Consider the following 21,777-nt stretch of genomic DNA (forward strand, 5'->3'; position numbering starts at 1 on the left):
TTAAATAATTTTACCTTTACAATTCTAATATTAATGTCTCCTATTTTTTATGCCCATATTGTACACTCATGAACCACATTTCTTAGTGAAGAATGGATCTTTGGAGATGTGGCATATCTAAGGTATGGAGAAGTCATACTATTATACTCCTAGTACATATTTTAAAAATATGTGCCATGGAGGTGGTCACATAAAAAGTAGATATCTTATAGAAAATTTCAATTGGTTTTATTGATGAACCTTTTATTGGTTAATCATAGTGGAGAATGTAAAGGCCACCACCAACTAAATCCCTTAAGCAGGAAATTCAGGCATGTAATAGAGATAGGTGGCTAAGCATATCCTAGTGAATATATCACACTTCTCTTGCTCTCTCTTTTGCTCTACTCCTCTCATCCACCTCATAGCTCGCACTAAGAAAACCATGCACCAATATTTACTACCACACCAATCATTCTCTACTATACCATGGCTAGGCAAGGAATTTCATACCTTCTTAGCCCACAAGCTTAAGCATCACTTTCTCAACCAACACCCCTATCCCCACCTCATGATCAAAGTTCAAAAAACAGTCCCACCCAAGCCTTGAAGGCTTTACAAAGAGCTCATAAAAGAGAAAATTATTCAAATTTCAAAAGATGAGCAAACAATCCAAGAAGAGGAAAGCTTGAAACAACCACAATAATGAGGAGTGTGCAAATGAGGACCATGCTCCTATTAATGATGTGTAATGATGGTGGTTAGAAGGGAAATGGTGTCAGTAAATGTGGAGATTTAAAGGAGAATACAAGTGAGCCATGTGACAAGTGCAACCATTACAACGAGAATCACGGGGATGGCAAGTGGCCCATGCAATTCCCTAAGCTACCCCTAGGGTACTCCATCCTCATCATGCTACCAAATTAAGAGCTCCTCAATCTGAGGTGGCCCAACACTCCGTACCTCTTGCTCTTACTCCACAATCAAACCCAACCCAATAGTCACAATCTCAACCTCAAGAAGTGCTAGAACCAATAGTCACAATCTCAACCTCAAGAAGTGCAGGAACCAATAGTCACAATCTCAACATCAAGAAGTGCAAGCCCTAATAACATGACAAGGTTCGGCAAGATGGGTGCTTGGGAAAATGATAAAGAGGATGGAGTATTACCACATGAAAACTTACAAAGATATCCACAAATACTAAAAGGACACCTATCTCTTGATATAAAAGGCATCCATTGATCCGCATATACCTAAAGAGTACCTACCTCTTGATACAAAATGCAACCTTTGATCGTACTATGAAGGAAATCCTTTGGCCATATGTATACCAATTTTGCATGTAGGGCATGGAACCAAAGGCTATCCAAAACACATTAGAATCTTATCTTGTTGGGCTCTTTGAGATGCCTATTTTTGTGCAAATCATGTTAGGCAGGTGATAATCATCCAAAAAGACATGTAGCTAGCCAAAAGGCTAATATCACCTTTAACAAGGCCTTCAAAATGATCACTGAGGTGCATAGTTCAAGGTTGAATGAGGCATATACAATGATAATATCATTACTTGGGATTTAGCTAGTGGAAGACTATTGACACATCTTTATCAAAACTACCCTAACTTTTCTAATGACTTGCAAACTCATCAATGTCTAGAATAGCCTATAAGAAGTTGGCACAAAATAATGTAGAGATTAAAACAAAAGGTAGAAAATAATAAGCATTTGTCTACTTACTCATCATTGATAGCAACCTTAGAGGCTTTTGTCAAGTCCACACTAGACTTGGGGCTAGATGACTAGTGGTGCATATCCACTACAAGTACTTGGTTGGGATTCACTAAATTGGCTTGCACAATGTCAAACTCATGGAAGCTAACCATTGCGTGTTCTGTTGACTCCACTGCATCCTCAAGGAATACTATTGTGCCATAAATATATTTAAGTTGTGAAGCAAAGTATTCAAGGGGCAAGGTATTTGAGACAAGGGGAAATTCATGGACAATTGCCAACTTGGACAAGCTGTCACCTACTCTCAGAATCCAAACGATTTCTCCTCATGATGAAGAAAGAACAATTCATTACTGTTAATGGAAGACCTCCCTCACACTGTCGACATGATAATCAATGTCCACATCTTGTGGGACCTTGTCTCCCCCAATTGAGGCACTAACCAAGCTACTCTCCATACCTATAATGGCTCTCACCATAGAATTATATGAAGCATTTAGTTCCATGACCGCCTTAACTTCTTTCCTTGTTTCATTGATTGGTGTGGGCTTTAGATTGAGATCATCTTGAATAAATCCTCCTACTTTAACTTTATTTCTCTCATTTTCTATTGGGGATCCTCACCTTCATTGAGCAACAAAAAGAAGGTCATAGTCCACATTAGGTAGCTTCTCCCAAGCTTCTCGCATTCATAAAGGTTGATTTCTTTAGAAATGAGCCTCTTGTAAAAAGCAAGGGTGAGATTCTTATGAAGTCAAGTGGGTTGTTTGTGAAAAGCTAGCACCTTGTAGATATAGGGCCATGAGATTGCAAGGCATCCTCCCTTCAATCCTAAAAAGATGACAATCGATTATCGAAGAAGGTGATAATTCAAATGTAGGATATTTTTAGCTTGAGGCATGCTAGAGGATTATATCATAGTAGCTAATGTTAGGAGAAAATACTTGGTATAGGTATGTTCTCCCTCAACAAACTCAATGCCTACAAGAAAATGTAAGAATCTATCCAAGGATGAAGGCTCCGTTACGATAGGTGGATATAAGATGAGGGTGTAAGGGGTATGTGAGACAAAGGTAGTGGTTGAAAAGTTGAAAGTGAAAATGATAGTTGGGTATATGTTAAGATTAATGCTTAAAAATAAAGAATAAAGAATATAAATAAAAATAAAAAAACTCAATTACATTTTTTTGTAAATGAACTAAACTAATGTACCCATTGTTAGCAAATAAACGTGCAAGAAACCAAAAAGACATAGAGACCCTTGATCTTTTCAAATTTAAAAAAAAATATTATTCTTTTAGGAAAATTAAAGAAAACAATGCATGCATTATTAGCAAATGAAGTAATGGATAATGAAGTCGGATCTCTTTTTTTCCCTTTAAACAAATGGCTACTTCGAAAACCAATGTATTTGTCTATAAGAAAACCAAATAAAAACTAGAATCCCTTACTCTATCTATTTATCATGAATTTTAGATACATCATCTAGCTCTACACAAATTGTTGCTTCTCATAAAGCACTTGAAAACATAAAAATTTTCCCTATTCTTTTACCATCTCAAAAGGCAAAAGAAAATATAGTCTCAAATCCTATTTCATCCTACTAAATACTCAATATAAAAAGTAAACAACCTCGCCTTCATATCACCAATTCAAAAGTTAAAGCTCTCCATACTTACAAAAATCCCATTAGTAATGATGCTCAGACTAATTTAGTAGGCTTCAACAATTTCTCACAACTAACTCCACTATTTGTAATGCCCCCATTACTTAGTTTATTTTAATAAACAATGTGCGTATACATTCCAAAGAAAATTGATTTATGTTGCACATCCACACATGGAAAAAAGAATGGCAGAATCTCTACAGGATTTACAGGAAGCAGGATTGGCTTACTAGAATAGTCTGAAATCTCTAGTATCATGTTTAGATGACTTAATTTTCACTTTAGATGGATCCAAATATATACAGTGACTTATTTTGAAGGGAATAAGTCATCCAAGACAAAAGATGGATAAAAATAACGTGATTTACAAAAATTGTTATTTTCGTCTATTTTTACAGATTTTCGCAATTCTACCGACGTTAGCTTGTCGACCATATGTGTTCCAATCATTTTGAGTACCCGAATAACTATACTTGGAGCTCATACGACGAAGTTATGATCCAAACAAGTTGTAGGGCGGAAATAAATGAAAATCTTTGTCATCGATGATGTCATCAAAAACGCCAAAAAGCAGATGCCCTCTCTTTACTCCCCCTTGATTACTATATAAACAAGGGTAGAGCGTCACATCAGAAGACACACAGACACACAATGACCCATGCAAAAGTCTCTCTGCTAATGTTGCTGACGTGACGAAGCTCTACTGCAATCAACCGACCCTCTCTTTCTCTTTCTCTCTCCACCCTTACACGGGAGCGCTACCCAAACCCATCAAACTTCTTTCATGATTCCCAAGAGATGTCAAGATGCTGAGCGAGGTCACGCTTAGAGACCTCCCCAACATGAGGAAGTGGTCGCCGATGTTGCTGACGAAACTCAACACGATGCTGAAGCACAAGTAAAAGTTAACCCTAAGCCCGTTCAAGAACCAACCATCCCACAACAAATCAAGGTTGTGGCTATAAACCGTAGTCATGATGGATGGCTAAACGGAGATAATCAAGCTAGTACCTAAGATATGGATCACAATTAGTTAGAACTTACCTAGACTTGTAAAAGCACGTTAGTATTATCAAGTGCTTTTTAGGAAGGAACACGGAAATTGATGAAGAGGAACTCAACATGGGATACAAATCCCACAGGGTTGTACTAAGTACTTATAGGTCCCATAGAGATTTTCGTAGGGTTTACAAGCCTTAAACAAGGTATACATGTTGGCTTTCACAAGGTGCATGATTATTTTTAATAGTCACAAAGAATTATTCTGATAGATCATTTTGAATTGGGCATCCTTAACTTTGTTTTGAACCAAAAATTTCACCCTTTGGACATTAGAGTCAAAAGTTATAGCCATTTTACTGAGTGCACATCTAGTGGATAGCACTTAAAAATGGTAGGCAACAAGGATAAAAGCAAGGCAAATGAGGACCTACAACAACAAATTAGGGACTCTATAGTTGAGAATACTCAAGGGGACCATCATGAGGATTTGTGAGAGCATGGAGTCATTGCCTTTGAAAGTCACAAGCTCACAAAAAAGGAGATGGAAATGAATTTCTATGACCAAGAAATAATGGCTATTCTTCATGCAATCAAGAAAGGGCACCACTATCTGTATGGTAGCTAGTTCAAAGTGAAAAGTAATCATAGGGTTCTCAAGTACTTTCTTTCATAGTCTAATCTCACTCCTAAGCAACATAGATGGCGGCTACCTTGCAAAATTAGAATTTTGATATCAGTCATACTAGGGGCAAGGATAATATTGTAGCTAATTCTCTTTCTAGAATGTGGGCATGTAAGTTTTTATCTATAATTGAGCTTCATGGCAACAAAATGCAATTTATATAGGCTAAAAGTACATGGAAAGAGATTCATTTTGATATATAGCACACTTCATTTGGAGCATCTTATACAAAGTTATTCTAGATTTAGTCCATTAGGGTTAATAATAGGTAATAAGGTATCTACTATTTGCAAGAGTACTTTCAAGAAGATTTGGTAGCCAAACTTTCAACTTGAGGATTTTTGAATGATGTATATATGAGAGGCTTACTCTTAGAGCTTTGATTTCAATCAGTTCTTTTAAATTTCCCAATATTCTTTATATCCTTGTAATACTAAAACAGAGTAGTACTTTGTCATCTCCACAATTTAAGCCATTGTAATAAGTCCCTTGTTTGCCTTTTTAGGGCAAAAACTTTAGGTGGGGATAGAATATAAAGAGTGAAAAGATAAGTAGATATTAGTATTTTTGTTTGGAAAAAATAAGAAAAATACCAACTACATTGGCTAAGTATAAAAGATGTAAGAGACTTAATTTTTTTTCACCATTGAGTAATAATTTGAGTCTCTTTCATCTTTAACTCGTTGCACATAGCTTCCATGACTGCCTTCTCTTTCTCTCTCTTCTTCCTAGATGTCTATTTCTCCTTCTAGTCTTTCTCTCTCTTTTATAGCCTTCTCTATCTACTTTCTTCTCTCTCATTTCACTTCTTGACAGTTATTTGATTTATATTGTAATATTTAAAATGATGTCCACACCTTTTATAAACCTTATTTCATTGCTCTAACTTTTACAAATTGATGCAATATATTTTGGAGGATGATGAGAGAAAAGACTAAAGGGAAAAGGAGAGCCATTAGTACTTTTCACTTTCATTTTAGATGTAAAATATGACATCTAGATGATGATGGGGATGGTTGGTACCCAATGTGACATCTCATCTATCTCTTTTTATTTATGTACACCTTTGTATGAATACTTTTTTGACTTATGCATCTAAACCTTTCTTGCAAGTTCAATCTTGTACAAGTTCTAGGACTTTAGTTATCAACTTAGAACTACATAACTAAGATATTATAAACTCATATAGCTATATACCTATGTGTATGTGTCTCTATCTATCTTACTCTCTCTACACACACAACACACACAGCTATGCCACTTGATAGCAAATGTAGAAGGTTCACGGGGATTTGTGTTAGTCACTTAATGGGACATAGAATCCCTAGGCTACTTGGTACACGTAATAATGTAATGAGACATATTTGAGTGCATATGAATTCGATTTCCTAAAGATACACTTATTCTCAAGCATGATAGAATAAGCTTATGTGGTTCTCACAAAATATATAATAAGCATCATGTTCAAGCTTGTTAAATCAGAGGTTGGTTCAAGTGGCTATGATAATTGAGTTAAACCATTCCATCATGGAGTGTGATTTTGATAGATGGTGAAAATGAACATGGAAGTGCGAGACATGGTGTAGATGGTAGCAATGGCCACTAGTATAAAGGCCTATGTGTTAGCATAACAAATAGGAACTAGTGGTATATATGCTTGCAATCACAAAACTAAAGGCTTGGTATTAGCCTATTAGGTCTTGTTTGTGAGCTCTTAAAAGGAGAGCAAGTAATGACTAGATATTAGATTAAGCACATTGGTAATCTAAAACTATATTATATAAGATAAACCAAAACTTGATTGATTTATACTCATCAATGGTAGATTAAGAAAACTAATGTTCTATGCATGCATGTGTGTGTGTGTGCTCTCACACACACACAAAGCTTGCCCTGTTATGTGATTTTCACTTTGATTCTTTTGAGACCATTCAAAAGCTCAAACCAAGAAAAAGGTTCTTGAGGTTGGTTACGCACTAGCATACCCACAGAAAAGGATGGCCATCTTATGATATACAGGTCCCCATGGTGGGCAGTCACCTTATCCACTACGCTTACACACCATGTAGTAGACAAATTTTTAATAGTTGAATGGCAGGTGGGCTTGTGTCCAATAGCCTTTACACAATAACTATTGGCCAATGCATATTTTAAGTCTTTGTTACTTAGTGGAATTTATCTAGGGCCCTAGCAAAAAGTGCATGCACAACTTATGAGCAAGGAAGCACCCTTGCCTACAAAAATAGAAACAATGGACAAGAAATATAGTAAAGTCAACCAAGAAAGTCCATGTGGGCTTAGCCTTGTGTGTAAAGGGGGCTATGCTTGCAATGTAAAATCAAAATTTTCATTAGTGCTTTCATGTATTGGTGGGTAGTCCCCTGCCATATATGTAACCACCCTTAATCTCATATCAATCCTCTTTGTAGGTCTATTTAATCTATCTCCTCCTTTCCATCGTCCCTTTTCATGTCTGGCCATGTTTTTGTCTCCCTCTCTCTCTTTTCATTTCTCTCTTTACCTTTCACCATTTCTCTCTTTGTCTTTGTCATATGTAGAAATGCCTTGCCTTTTAGTAAGGCGTTATTGAAATTCAACTAGTTTATGTTGTGTTTAATGGCTTAAGCTACCTTACCCTACTTGGTCTAAAGTTACATGGTGCAACTAAAAAAATCTAAGCAAAGAACAAAGAGTAGACATCAAATTAGAGAAGAATTGATATTTCTTTATAGACTAATATAATGTTGGCTTTGTCCATTTCTACACTTCCATAATGAGGTTTAGATGGTGATTTAGATAGATTCTAGGTGAAGAGCCTAAAGCTTGTAGGATGAACTTTGATTTGGTGAATAGATGATTATGGTTAAGAGAGCCTCCTTTTTATAGCCTGCAAAGGTGGATATTATTAACCTTTGCTAGTCAACCAAGGGATATTTTATTTACCTTTGGGTCAAAGGTGTTGCCTCCAAAAGTAGGACAAATTGTAGGATCGGAAAAACGATCCTTGATAATTCCCACATCTTGTAACTCACAATGTGCCTTGAGTCGCTACTAGCTTAATTGCTCCATCTAACCCATAGGCTAAGCCCACATAAGTCACCTTTTTACCATCTGGTCGCGTGAACCTCATTTGGCATAGAAGTGAAACCCAACCAATATGCAAGTTTACAAATGGCTCCTCCTCATAACTTGGGCCTTAGGACTTTGACGTCCATGGATCATTGGTGGCACCATACGAAAGTGGGATATTGAACATATTTAATAGTTAGCTTGCCATTAGGAAGGCCTCTGTAATCGTTGAGGATGGTGAGCAATTCTCTTGTATAGAAAACATGAGTTTTATTTAAAAAAATATTGAAGAAACCTTCAATTATGTGTGCATACTCATGATTGTAATGCATTTGATGTATTACTCACCACTTCCCTTTCTCTAGTCTCTTTCTTTCTCACCACTTTTCATTAGTTTGAACCTATATGCAACCACATTCATAGATGCAAATGTATGTTTTAGACTAGGAATTGACTATGCAATAGAGGGATCTTTTCATGAAGATTCATGATTTTTAAAAAATAAAACAATAATATAGATATCCACATCTTGAAACTTCTTAATCAACTTCATTGTCTCTTGTGCATCTTTTCTTCAACCCTTTCTTATATGGAAGGCCCTTGTGGTAAACGTCACCTTGTCAGATTCACTTACAGTAACTTATGTAGGTTCACCACCAGTACGCCTATATAGAAAGAGATTTTCGTACACAGAGAGAGAGAGAGAGAGGTGAAAGCTGACAAGCTCACGGGTGGCTGCTGGGCTGCAATACCATGATGCAAAGGAAAACAGGATGATTATATCCACCAAGAATAATGATCAGCTTCTTCTTCCTTCGGAGCCACCGTAATGATGATGATCATCATCAAAGCACTAGCACAGAGAAAGGATCAAATGGGATATATGTAGCATATCTTCCTCCTCGTCCACTTCATCCCCTATTGTTACTGAGAGAGTGCTAGCAATGGGGCGCAGGTTCATGAAGCTGGATTCCAGTAATGGATCAGGGTGGCTTGCTGCCCGGGCGAGTGACGTGCGCTGGACGGGGATCGAACTCACGACCTCCCATACCCCTCCTCTCTCCTCAGCCCCAATGCTACCCTGGATGAAGGCCCTTGTCCCTGGAACGTACGTCCTTGCTTCTGAGTATTTCCCACTGCGCAATTCATCTTTGGTTTAGATGAGACCTCCATGTGTGTTCTGCTCACACTCTTTTGTTTTTGTTCTAAGAGAACAAAAGATTTTTACAACTGACCTCAGGAATTATCATCACTAAGGACCATATCAAAACATAGTACAACTCTTGTTCCATCTTAACCTTGAATTTCTAACAAGCATGATGATGTGGCGGTGCAGTATATCATGGATTCAGTCTAGTGATTTTCGCAGGTGCACTCAGAAGTGGATAGTAAAAACGGGTATTATGATTTATATTAAATTTGATCAATCCAGGATTCCTAACCACTAGGCTATCACTCCAGGACTAACCTGTGACTTGGAAGTCATCTTAATCAGTAGTTATTGACAGATGAATTCAATGGCTGCGAACTACACCTCTCTACAGTGATGCCCATGATTGGTATGTGAGGATATGGTTAAATCCTACATGTCTGCAGGAGTATGAGGATCAGTCCTATGATTCGAGGGTGGATAGTAAGCTGATGCTGTAAACCTAGCATAACAACCTGATTATGCACGTTCATATCAGGGTCTCTTATCCTTATTGAAGGCAATCTTTGTGCTATACATGTGTGAAAAGGTGATGATTTAACCTGGGGCACATGAACTATTTTACATGTGTCATGGGGTGTCTATGAAAGCTCACAGCATGCCTTATGGGCTGTTGAGTAGTCCAACATTGATGGTGTGGTGGTGTGCAGTGTGAGAGGGCACAATGGAAGCAAAAACAATAAACACAAAGCACAAACATGAAGGCAATGGACAGCAAACCAAAAAAACAATGAATTCAAAGAGAACTCATGAATGGGCAATGGAATCCATAGATGAAAGCACGAGAAAGCATACAATATCACCAGGGAAGCCAGTACTCAGTGACCAGCCATAGTACTTCCAGTCTTCCTCCCTTCAAGGATGCTAGACAATGTTAGGTGTGAACAGGAGGAGTGGGACCCTATATACAGGCAACATTGGGACAGCATAGGGCAGCAAGTTGGTTAGTGTGAATGCAGCTGCCCGATGGCCACCTAGATGTGCCCACATACAACCTGCTGAAGTGCACAATAAAGTGCCTACTAAAGAGTGCCTGAACCCATTGTATCCATAAAGCTAACCTCCTCTCTCAGATCATGGGTGATTTGTACAATGAAATATACAATGATGTATGGCTCAGAATGCAGCCACTCTAAGAAGATTGCCTAAATGTCCACCATTTCCTATATGACAATAGGCACTAGAAAACCATTAACATCGTAGTACATACATCAATGAGAACAGATCGAGCCATGGATACCCAAGCCTTGGTTGGTCAAGCCAATGCTAAGGTGCCTTAGAGAAGACACTGGTGTCAATGTTGATCATACTCAAACCTTGATCACAGAGAGTAGAATTAATTGAATATTTTTGCTTGCCATGAATAGAGATGCAAAGGCACACCATGACCATAGATTCCCTACCTTCAGCCATCCTGCCAAAGGGGTCCTCCCATCTAAGGACCAACAAGGAGAAAAGCTAGCTCACTGTTGTATCTCCCATCATTGACCTGAAGGCACATTGGCTTCCGGGTCTTAAAACTGCTAGATAATTCAGTGCATGTAGAAAGCTTCACTCAGGGAATCACCCCACCAAAGATATGAGGGAGCCTAGGATGCCCCATTACCACCATCAATGCAGCCTTGGTTGCCTAATGGAATCGGATTCAGAGTCAGGCCAGAATGAAGAATCTCACTGACCCTTGCTGAAACCAGCCTTCCTTCCATGGATGGGTGGTAAATCCCTGATTACAACTTAATTACAGCAGCAAACAATAAATGCAAATCTGAAAATACAAATTTACCTACTGATCTTGGACAATGCGCACCTGATTGGTCCCAAAATTGGCGCCCCTTTCAGTATTTCTTTAGCTTTATTGAAGAAGTTGATTTACAATGGGATCCTCCTGATCTCCTTCGCAATCCAAACTCCCCTTGCTGTCCAAAGTGACCAACAAGTCTTCAATCTGATTTGCCCCTTGATTTGGGCACTTAATTGGCCTTCATCCACTTCATAGACGATGGAAATGCCCCAAATTCAATGGTTGGCTAGTCCTCCACCTGAATTTAGCTGAATTTCACCTTCAGCCCTGAAAAATCCAAGTCTTGGAGCTTCCAATTTTTGGTACGCTTCTATTCAGAGTTTTGTCACGAAGAATGAATGAAAATGAGTCAAATGCAGTTACTGCCCTGCCACAACAGCATTAAATGTTGTCGCCTATAGCTGAGATATCCAAATCGGTTGTCACCTTGTACCTGGATGCAATCGCCCAGTTGTGGAAGGTTCGAATTTGCATCGCCTTCTCAAAACTCACTCGTGGTTGGTTGCAATGGCTGAAAATAGGTTAGCCATGGTTGCTCATAGCTCTCTCACATTTGCTACAACAAGAATGATCTCGTTTTTCCTCTTCTTTAGCCTTTTACCAGCTTGTATGGGCAATTTTGCTTCTTTGTAACTTGGGAGTAGACTCATTTGTCTTGCAGCATGGAGGTCATCTATTGAAAACCAGGACCTTGGAGCTTATCCTTTTTGTTAGCACATAAGGAGAGAAAAGTGAAGTTAGAAATGAGGAAAGTTAATGCAAAGAAAGATACTTAGGGCAACCGAGTGGCCAAAAGAGCCCAAATAGAGTTCAACAATTCAAGAAGTCACAATTTAATCACACACAATGAAAATGCAAAGTAAGACAGAGATTAGGATTAATAGTGCACAAAGGTCATGTTTATCTTTGATGAAACATGGAAGAGCCTCTTTCAAGCACAAAACATTATGTCAATCAAGTTGTCAACATATGCAGCCAAGACATCAGCACCTGTAGTCAAAACATTAGCCAAAATGTGAAAATGTCAAGTTGGGACAGCAAGATGTCAGCCTATATGGTTAAAAGCATCAGCATAGGAGACCCATGCAGGATTGGTAGCAGGTTTAAGTGGAAAGATGAGTGTATGAAGCAGTCATAAGCCACCAAAATAGGGGACCCAGGTTGCAAGCAAGATGCCAAACTGAAAATGTGGGATGACCTGTGAAGTATTTTCAAGCCAAGAGAAGGATGTCTACCAATTCAGACATGGATTTTCAGGCGCTGATGGACCATAAGGTCCCCAGTGCCTACCCAAGATCAAAAGCTCAATGGAGACAGCTTCAGCATTTGCGAGGTGATGATGAAGGCCATTCCAAAGGCACATGATCTTGCAGAGTTGGTGACTGAGAATATCAATTATCCAATGGCCAAGGACCCCAAATCTCTGTGAGAGCAGAGGATTGAGATACAGCCAGATTCAGTAGACAGTGTGAGAGTGAGAGAGACAGAGTTGAAGCACGACACCCAAGAGAATAGACTGAATGAGTGTATTTGAAAGTACAAAGTACAACCCTTAAACCTTAGGGTTGTAGGGGGGTGTTCACACCCGACACACACTAAGTGCCTAAATGTGTGTAACATAAGCACATAAGTACATACGATAATAAGACCATAAGTCTGGGGGAAAAAACCTCTCCTACCGAGAGTAAAAAGTGCCCCAGTGTCCTACTGATCACCGATACTCCCATATGAGCGTAGGCGTAAGTAAGGCGTGAGTAAAATACCCAACAAACCCCCCTGGAGTGAAGAGTGATCAAGAGTACAAGGATCATCCGCCACCAAAGGATATCAAATTTAAAGCATCGCGAAATGCTTCAAATTTGTCACGAGGAAGAGCTTTGGTGAAGATGTCTGCCACATTACGGGTGGTAGGACAATAGACAAGGCTGATATCACCTGCATGTAGCCTCTCTCTGACAAAGTGATAGTGAATCTCAATGTGTTTCGTGCGAGCATGAAACACGGGGTTCCGTGCCACTGCAATGGCACTCTTACTGTCAGTGAACAAAGGAGTAGGCTCAGTAACAGATACATCCAGATTAGCTAGCAAGCCTCTAAGCCATACGCATTCAACTGTGGTGGTGAAAGCTGCCTTGTATTCAGCTTCACATGACGATGTGGCAACAGTGGATTGTTTCTTGCTAAGCCAAGAAATGTAAGAAGTGCCAAGAAAGAAACAATTGCCACTAGTAGAGTGACGTGTATCATAATCACCAGCCCAATCAGAATCACTGTAAGCATGTAAATGCAGTGGTCCCCCCTTGGCATAAAGCAACCCAAGAGAACGAGTACCCTGCAAGTAGCGGAAAACACGCTTGACAGCTTGCCAATGTGACATACGTGGCTGATGCATATACCTGCTCAAGGCTGAAACTGCAAACTGCATGTCCGGCCTAGTATTGCATAGATAGATAAGGCATCCAACTGCAGGAGCATATGTATGTATATCAAACAAATCACTGTCATCATGTAATGACAGTTTCAGTCCAGGTTCCATGGGAGTACAAACTGGCTTGCAATCCTGTAAGCCAAACTTCTCAAGAAGCTACCCAATATACCTTGACTGTGATAACCCAATACCTCGAGCAGTATATATGAACTGGATGCCCAAGTAGTAATGCAAAACTCCCAAGTCAGACATGTCAAAAGTTTGCTGCAAATTTTGTTTGAATGCTGAAATCTGATCAGCATGTGTTCCAGTGAGCAAAAGGTCATCAACATAAAGACATAAAATCAGCATAGATCCCCCTTCTTTACATACGTAAAGGGTAGACTCAGATGAACTGTTTAGAAACCCCTGATCAAGCAAGAAAGCATCTATCTTTTCATACCAAGCTCTAGGAGCTTGTTTTAAACCATATAGTGCCTTTTTGAGTTTGCATACCAAATGTTCTGAGCCTTCAACTGCAAAACCAATGGGCTGCTGTACATAAACTTCCTCCTGAAGTTCCCCATGCAAAAATGCAGTCTTGATATCTAGCTGATGAACTGTCCAACCATAATGTGCAGCCAAAGCAATCATAGACCTGATGGTCGTCATACGGGAAGTAGGAGCAAATGTCTCCTCATAATCAATGCCCTTTTTCTGTGCGTAGCCTTTAGCTACCAGCCGTGCCTTGTATTTATCAATGGATCCATCTGCTTTTCTTTTCAATTTGTAGACCCATTTTGTTCCAATGGCTTTCTTCCCAAATGGCAAGGACACCAAATCCCAAGTGTGATTCTTAGTAATAGAATCTAATTCAGCTTGCATGGCTGCCTTCCAATGCACACTGTGTTGTGCATCCTCATAACATTCAGGCTCTTCATTATCAAAAGTACTTGCTGCCATAATAAACTCCATAGTATGTGCTGAATCATGCAAACGAGTTTGCCTTTTAGTACGACCAGCCATGGGTGCATCCAAAGGACTATCTTGCATACCATCTAGGTAGCTGTCTAGCATCCTGGCTGTGTGCAAGCTCTTGCTGAATTTCTGTTTCAGCATTATGCTGAGTATTTCGATCAGCCAATGGCTGAATTTCTGCACTTTCCATAGGAGCAGCTGGCTGAACATTAGGTTCATTTTGTGAACCTCCAGCTGAATCACCAAAAGTAATGGGCAGCAGCCCTTCAAAAACATCACGGGCAGCCTGATATGTGTCCAAACCAGCCAAGGATAATTCTGATTTTTCATCAAAAACAACATCCCTGCTGACAAAAACCTTCTTAGTAACGGGATCATAGAGTCTGTAGCCTTTGCTCTCATTGCTATATCCCATAAAAATGCACTTAACAGCCTTGTTGTCCAATTTTCTTCTAAGTACCTGTGGAATATGGGCATAGGCAAGACACCCAAAGGTACGAAAGTGACCAACAGAAGGTTTACGGCTGTTCCAAGCCTCAAATGGTGTGATGGTCTTCAAGGCTTTGGTAGGGCATCTGTTCAAAATATGGCAAGCACACATGACTGCTTCCATCCAAAAACTATGAGGCAAGCTCTTTGCCTTCAGCATACATCTGGCCATCTCCATGAGTGACCGATTTTTCCTCTCTGCTACCCCATTCTGCTGTGGAGTATAAGCTGTAGTATACTGATGTACTATGCCCTTCTGCTGCAAAAAAGAATTCAGCATAGAGGACATGTATTCCCCCCCCGGTCCGAACGGAGAGTCTTAATGTGGCATCCAGATTGGTTTTCAACAAGTGCACTGAAAGCCAAAAATGCATCATACACTTCTGATTTCTTTTTCAAACAATAGACCCAACAAAAACGTGTGAAGTCATCAATGAATGTCACAAAATAATAACAACCACCCAATGACATGGTCTGCATAGGCCCACAAACATCTGAATGCACCAACTCCAATCTGGTTGTTGCCTTGAAAGCAACATCACGAGGAAATGAGAAACGATGCATTTTCCCCAAAATGCATCCCTCGCATAAGTGCTTAGGAGGTCTCTCCAAGAGAGGTAAGCCATCCAGCATCTGAGTACGCTGTAAAAGCATCAAGCTGCCAAAGTTTACATGCCCTAAACGAGCATGCCATAACTCCGCCTGTATCATAGCAGGAGTAAGAGTGGATGTCAAGTATGCTGACTGATTTACTGAAAGAGCATCCAACTCATATAAACCATGACACAAAGATCCTGTCAAGACCAATGTCATGCATTCTTTTTCTCGAACCATGCAACGGTCATCATCAAAAGTGACCTGCATACCACAACGTGTCAAAGAAGAAATAGAAAGCAAATTCTTCTTTATTCCAGGCACAAACAAAGCATCCTGCAGGCGGAGAATAGAGCCATCAATGGCTGTGAGCTGAATCTCCCCAATTCCACGAACAGGGTATGATGCATTATTGGCACACTGTACCGATTTCCCAACGGGAGGTGCACTAATTGAAGCAAACAAATCTCTGCGAGATGTGATATGTCTAGAAGCACCACTGTCAAAGAACCAAGTGTCAACATCCTCTGTAGAGCTAAGTGCTCTATCGGCCCAAGAGATATCATAACTGCAAGTGTAAAAACAATAGTCCCGGTCCACAACAAAGGACGCGGACTCACTAGCAGTGGAAGGAGTAGTAGAAACAGACGTTCCTGACTCCTTTTTCTTCTCTTTGGCAATGCGCTTTTTGCACTCAGTGATATAGTGGCCGGGCTTCTTACAATAATGACATTTTCCTTTCTTTGCTTGCGTCCCCCCTTGTGACTGATTCTGCGATGTGCCCGAAGTGCCAGAACTCTGTGGAGCATTTTTCACCTTGCTGTTCTTGCCTTTTTGTCTTGCCACAAAAGCGTGCTCAGAGACTATAGCATCCACACCACTATTTTTCCGTGTTTGCTCCTCCTCTAGAAGCAAGCTAACCAGCTGAATAAAAGTGAGTGGGTGCTCAGCAATCCTCATTGTGAGGTTCAATGCAGTATGAAAAGACAAGTACGAAGGAGGTAGGGAATTCAAGGTGGTGGATATCAACTGTGCATCCGAAAAATACTCATCTACATTCATGAGCTGCTCCCTCAAGTCCTGAATCTTGTTTAAGTGATCCTGCATAGAATCACCTTCATGCATCTTCAGAGTTTCCAACTCTTTCTTCAAGAAAGAGATCCGTGTCTCATTTTTTCCTGCAAACATATGCTCCAAAGTCAACCATGCATCTCGTGAAGAAGATGCCGAACGGATATGAGGTATGATGGACTGTTGAACTGCCAGAGCAATCAGCGACAAGGCCTGTGCATCACGGGTATCCCAAGCTTTTTGAGCTGCAGTTCTTGGAGGAAGTGGTTGAGGTGGAGCGGGCTGAGGTCCCCGTTGTCCACGTGCGCCATGGGGAGGAGGAGTAGCGGGAGCTACAACTCCCGGCCGAGTTTCCTCTCCACTGACATAATCCCATAAATTCTTGGCCACTAATACATTTTTCATCATAAATGACCAAAGGGAATAGTTGTTTCCGTCCAGTCTGTCCTCCTTGGATACATACGTAAAAACATCACCTCCCTGATTTGCCATGATGACAAATTTCCAAAGACAAAATGAGCAATGTCAAAGCAGTACGAACTGGAAATCTGCAAATTTCCAGAAATTGCAGCAAATACGTTTCTGCAATTGATGTGCAAGGGCGTACTCTGTCAGAAAACTGTCTTTTACTGCACGCTTCCCAAGGTGCAAACAGTGCAATGCAACACTGTTATGAATAAATCCCCAAAATTTTTGCCAAAATTTCTGTCAAAAATAGTGGTTCTGTGACTGTATCAGCAGTTTAAATGCATCTGTCCTCCAAATACACAAAAGCCCCAAAATGTCTGACGATCCTGTCTAAAAATTTGCATGAAATTTTTCCCTGCACTGGTTCTGTGTTGCCGCGTGTGACCCTCCGCTTCCAGAATTGGTCTTGGGCTGAAATTTAAAAAAAATTGTTTAAAATTGCACCTTACGTGGTCGTCTGGCGGGCTGACCAGTCGCGATGGGCAGGCGAGCTGCGCGTGGACAGGGCAGGCGGCGTGAAGAGCAGACGCACGTCCCGAGCTGCTGACGTGGAAGTAGACAGGCGGGCAGGCGGGTGACGATGGTCAAACGGGCGTCGTCCTGACGAAGACTACGTCCGGACTGGCGGGCTGGGCGATGTCTGACGGGCAGCTGCTGACGTGGTTGACTGCTGACGGGCGAGGTCTGACGAGCGACTGTGCTGACGGGCGAGGTCTGACGGGCGACTGCAGGCGAACTGACTGCGCTGACAAACGTCAGCACCTGCAGCTGACGCGACGCGTCTGGGATGTTGACGGCTCCTGCTGGTGGCGCGCTGGGACAGGGCAGTGTTGCGCGTTGATTGTGAGCTGCGCGCAGGGTAGTACTGGGCAGGTCTGGAGCTGGCTACTCGGGGGCAAGACTGGCGGGGACTCCTGGCTGCTGACTGAGGACAACTCTGATACCAAATGTGAGAGCAGAGGATCGAGATACAGCCAGATTCAGTAGACAGTGTGAGAGTGAGAGAGACAGAGTTGAAGCACGATACCCAAGAGAATAGACTGAATGAGTGTATCTGAAAGTACAAAGTACAACCCTTAAACCTTAGGGTTGTAGGGGGGGGGTTCACACCCGACACACACTAAGTGCCTAAATGTGTGTAACATAAGCACATAAGTACATACGATAATAAGACCATAAGTCTGGGGGAAAAAACCTCTCCTACCGAGAGTAAAAAGTGCCCCAGTGTCCTACTGATCACCGACACTCCCATATGAGCGTGGGCGTAAGTAAGGCGTGAGTAAAATACCCAACAATCTCTCCCTACTTTTGAGAAAGCTAATGTGGAGAAGGCCCAAGTGCATTAGGACAATTTGAATGCATGCATCCACTCATTCGTCTTTTTCTTTTGCACACCGGCACTCATCACCTTTGTCAAGCATGTGATGGATGCACATCAGATATGGTTGCAACTTGAGCAGTTCTACAATCAAATGACGCCCATGTCTATGGAGATATGGATGTAGACAATGGATCCCACCAAGACTGCATCCATGAAAGATCACATCATCAAGCTTCAACAGTTTTTGCGACCAGAGAATTTCAATTCAAGGAAGTTGATCTCTTCTGAAGATATGGCCGTCAATTTCACAACTACCCTCTTAGTACAATAAATTTTATTCTTCTTTAATCACTTTATAAAGGTTGTGATACCATCACATGTGAAGAGTTAGTGCCCATGGTGATTAGGAGTGTTTCAAGCTACAGTCTTCACCAAAGGGGATTTTAGAGGCTTTGATAGGCCAAAACAAACATGAAGAAGGGGGGCAAGGAGAGAAGCGTAACAAATCCAAGGAGGATTCCACTCACCACAAGTGTGGCAAGATAGACCATTGGAAGAAGAATTGTGTGAATAAGGACAAGGAAGTCAAGAAGGAGACACCAAAGAAGGATTTTGAGCCTTCAAAAGTAGCGGCTACTCTAACTTCAGCAATGTTTCTCCATTTGGAGGTGTTGAAGATATCTCCATTTGAGGATGCGGTGTTGATAGTTCCCACAACATGAGAATAGATTGTGGAGATAGTTCTTTGTTTTTTGTTCATGGTATGGAGAGGTACCGGGTCATTCCTAATGGGCATGGCAGTATACTTTTATGTCAAAAGTCCTCTATGTGCCCACTCTTGGCTTTCACCTCTTGTTGATGAGCCTAGGGCTTGATGTTGACTATGATGCTGACCCTTTTTGGATTCGTGGTGGTAGACAAAAGAGGTGGTGTGCTAGGGTTGTGAGAAGAATGTTGTCTACAAATTAAATAACACAACCGCTCTTTCTTACTATCTCCTTTCCTCTTAGTCCCTGATTGAGCTATTGCATGCTTAGTTTGTCACCTCAACCTTGGTATGTTTGGAGGGCGGCTCATTATCAAACGGTTTGTGGCTTACTTGTGAGAAATCAGGTTAGCTATGGAGGAGAGAGAAATGAGACAGTGACAGTGACAGTGAGTGAGCTAAAGCACGAGAGTAGAGTGTACTTGCTGAACTCAAGAGATAGAGTGAAGGTACAACCTGAGTTGACCTAACCAGCCCTTCACCAACTAACTAGAGTTAAGCTAACTAACTCTAGTCCCTAGTGTTACTACTTTTAAATACAAAGACACTAGGTACTGAATCAGCCATCGAAAAATCATAGTTGCATGTGAGAAGTGCATAGTTCTCCACAAAGTTGACTGAAGCATCACTATTAGTAGATGTGCTGGCTAATGTTTCCTGGACAACCAAACTAGAGTCCTCTTTGGCTAATCTCTTACTCATTCATTAATATAGTGACCGAGCTTCTTGCACTTCTTTTTAGACTTTTCTTTGTCTTGGAAAATCTTATTTGATGGCTGTCTAGCATCACCCTTTTGCTGATTTTTTGCATTTTGCCTGACTTTTCCTTTTTCTTTGAACTTGGCAGGCATAGCCACATTACTTGAACGCAATGCAACATTCTTCCGAGTTTGTTCCTCTTGCAGCAAGAGACATTTCTTATTTGATGGTTGTTCAACATCACCCTTTTGCTGATTTTTTGCATTTTGCCTAACTTTTCCTTTGCCTTTGAACTTGGAAAGTATAGCCATATCACCTGAACGCAGTGCAACATTCTTTTGAGCTTGTTCCTCTTGTAGCAAGAGGCCTTCCAACTCCACAAATGTAAGGGGCTGTTGTCCCCCCTCAAAGACAACATCAAAGAGGTGTGGAAACCAAGATATGACTTAGGAAGAGAGTTCAGTGTGATATTTACCAATTCAACATCCTGAATGACCTCATCAACATTGAGCAAACGCTCATGCAAATCCTGTGTGTAAGGTGATCTGTCATGTTACTACTCTCATCCATCTTCACATTGGCCAACTCTTTGCGGAGATAGGATATCTTCGTCTCATTACGTGCTACAAACATGCACTCAAGTACATCCCAAGCTGATTTTAAGGTTCTACAAGACCGAATGTGTGGAATAATTGCCCTTTTCACTACTAAGGCAATCAAAGAAAGTGCATGTGCATTCTTCAAGTCCCACTTTCTTTGATTCTCGGTAGGAGGAGGAGGAGGAGGGGCAGAAACACAGTAATAACAACACTGGCAACTTGTCCTCAAGCGTTACGCTTACGTATCCGAGGTGCAAGGCCTCTTGGTCACTACAAATCACGTTTGACAGTTTCACGAGTCCTTTGCCACAAGAAGGTTGCAGACCATAAAACTCCACAATGGGTAGTTCATGCCATCAAGTTTGTCTTGCTATATGAGGATACCAAGGATGCTACTATGATCATTATGTCCCTAACGTGCCATGTTGTTAATGATGGACAAAAATTAGTAGCCAAATACTTCATAACTGAAGTATAGAGTGTACTCCTTGGAGTATCAAAAATCTTGATGGGATTACGATAGAAGTACCAAATTGTCACAGAAATGCCAAGGTGTGTCGAACATCACACAAATCAGCACTCAACCCACAAATAACACCAATGCATTGTTGTACCACACTTGCCTTGAAATATGTGCCTACAAAAGTACAATTTGCAGTAGCTTAATGCAGTCTCACCAAAATTTACTGAAATTTTCAAAATTTTCTGCTCAATTAGACTGTAACAACAATTAAATGCTACTGTCCTGTCTATTTCCTACCTTGGAATGCGTGTCAAGTAAAAGCCCCAAATTTCTTTACAAAACTTCAAGAAATTGAAGAAATTTATACCTTACAGCTTGAATTTTTGCAGAAACGTCACCTCGGGATGTGTGCCAATAGTGAACAGTAGTTGGAATTTGCCTTGGGATGTGCGCTAGAGCATCTAGACCAAAAAGCCCTAAATTCTTGCACAAATTGTAAGGAAATTGTGCAATGTTGGCACTTTGGGTGTTGAGACATGCATAGAATGCCAACTTAGGCAAATGACCCAAATGCCGGGTGCCTTAAGATGCATGCACAAACCTCGGGTGGCAATGGTGGAGTTGGTATAGGTTGGCGGCACTTCACACCAACCAGGCGGCTAGAGGTGCAGGTGGTTGCACTAGTGGTGGGAGCAGGAGGTGGCAGCTAGGTAGCAGGTATGGCTGGAGGCGGCCTAGACAGCAAGCAATGGGCAGAGGAGTGGCATAGAAAAAGGCAAC

At 40.9% G+C, this 21,777-nt stretch overlaps 1 protein-coding gene across 2 annotated transcripts in view; it reads left to right on the top strand.

The window, feature by feature from the left end:
- The first annotated feature begins 8,791 nt into the window (after nt 1-8,791).
- Nucleotides 8,792-21,777, top strand: part of LOC148019486 (glycoside hydrolase family 2 protein) — a 96,767-nt gene continuing 83,781 nt past the window's right edge. For both annotated transcript variants that reach the window (XM_087700973.1, XM_087700972.1), the window contains exon 1: nt 8,792-9,239. In XM_087700973.1, the coding sequence (XP_087557099.1) occupies nt 9,076-9,239 (164 nt within the window). In that variant the 5' untranslated portion in view covers nt 8,792-9,075. The remainder of the gene's footprint in view (nt 9,240-21,777) is intronic.

The sequence above is a fragment of the Lygodium microphyllum genome, chromosome 19 (assembly GCF_053477565.2).
Source record: "Lygodium microphyllum isolate KBCC chromosome 19, Lygodium_microphyllum_v1.1.10, whole genome shotgun sequence".
In the NCBI taxonomy this organism is placed as follows: Eukaryota; Viridiplantae; Streptophyta; class Polypodiopsida; order Schizaeales; family Lygodiaceae; genus Lygodium; species Lygodium microphyllum.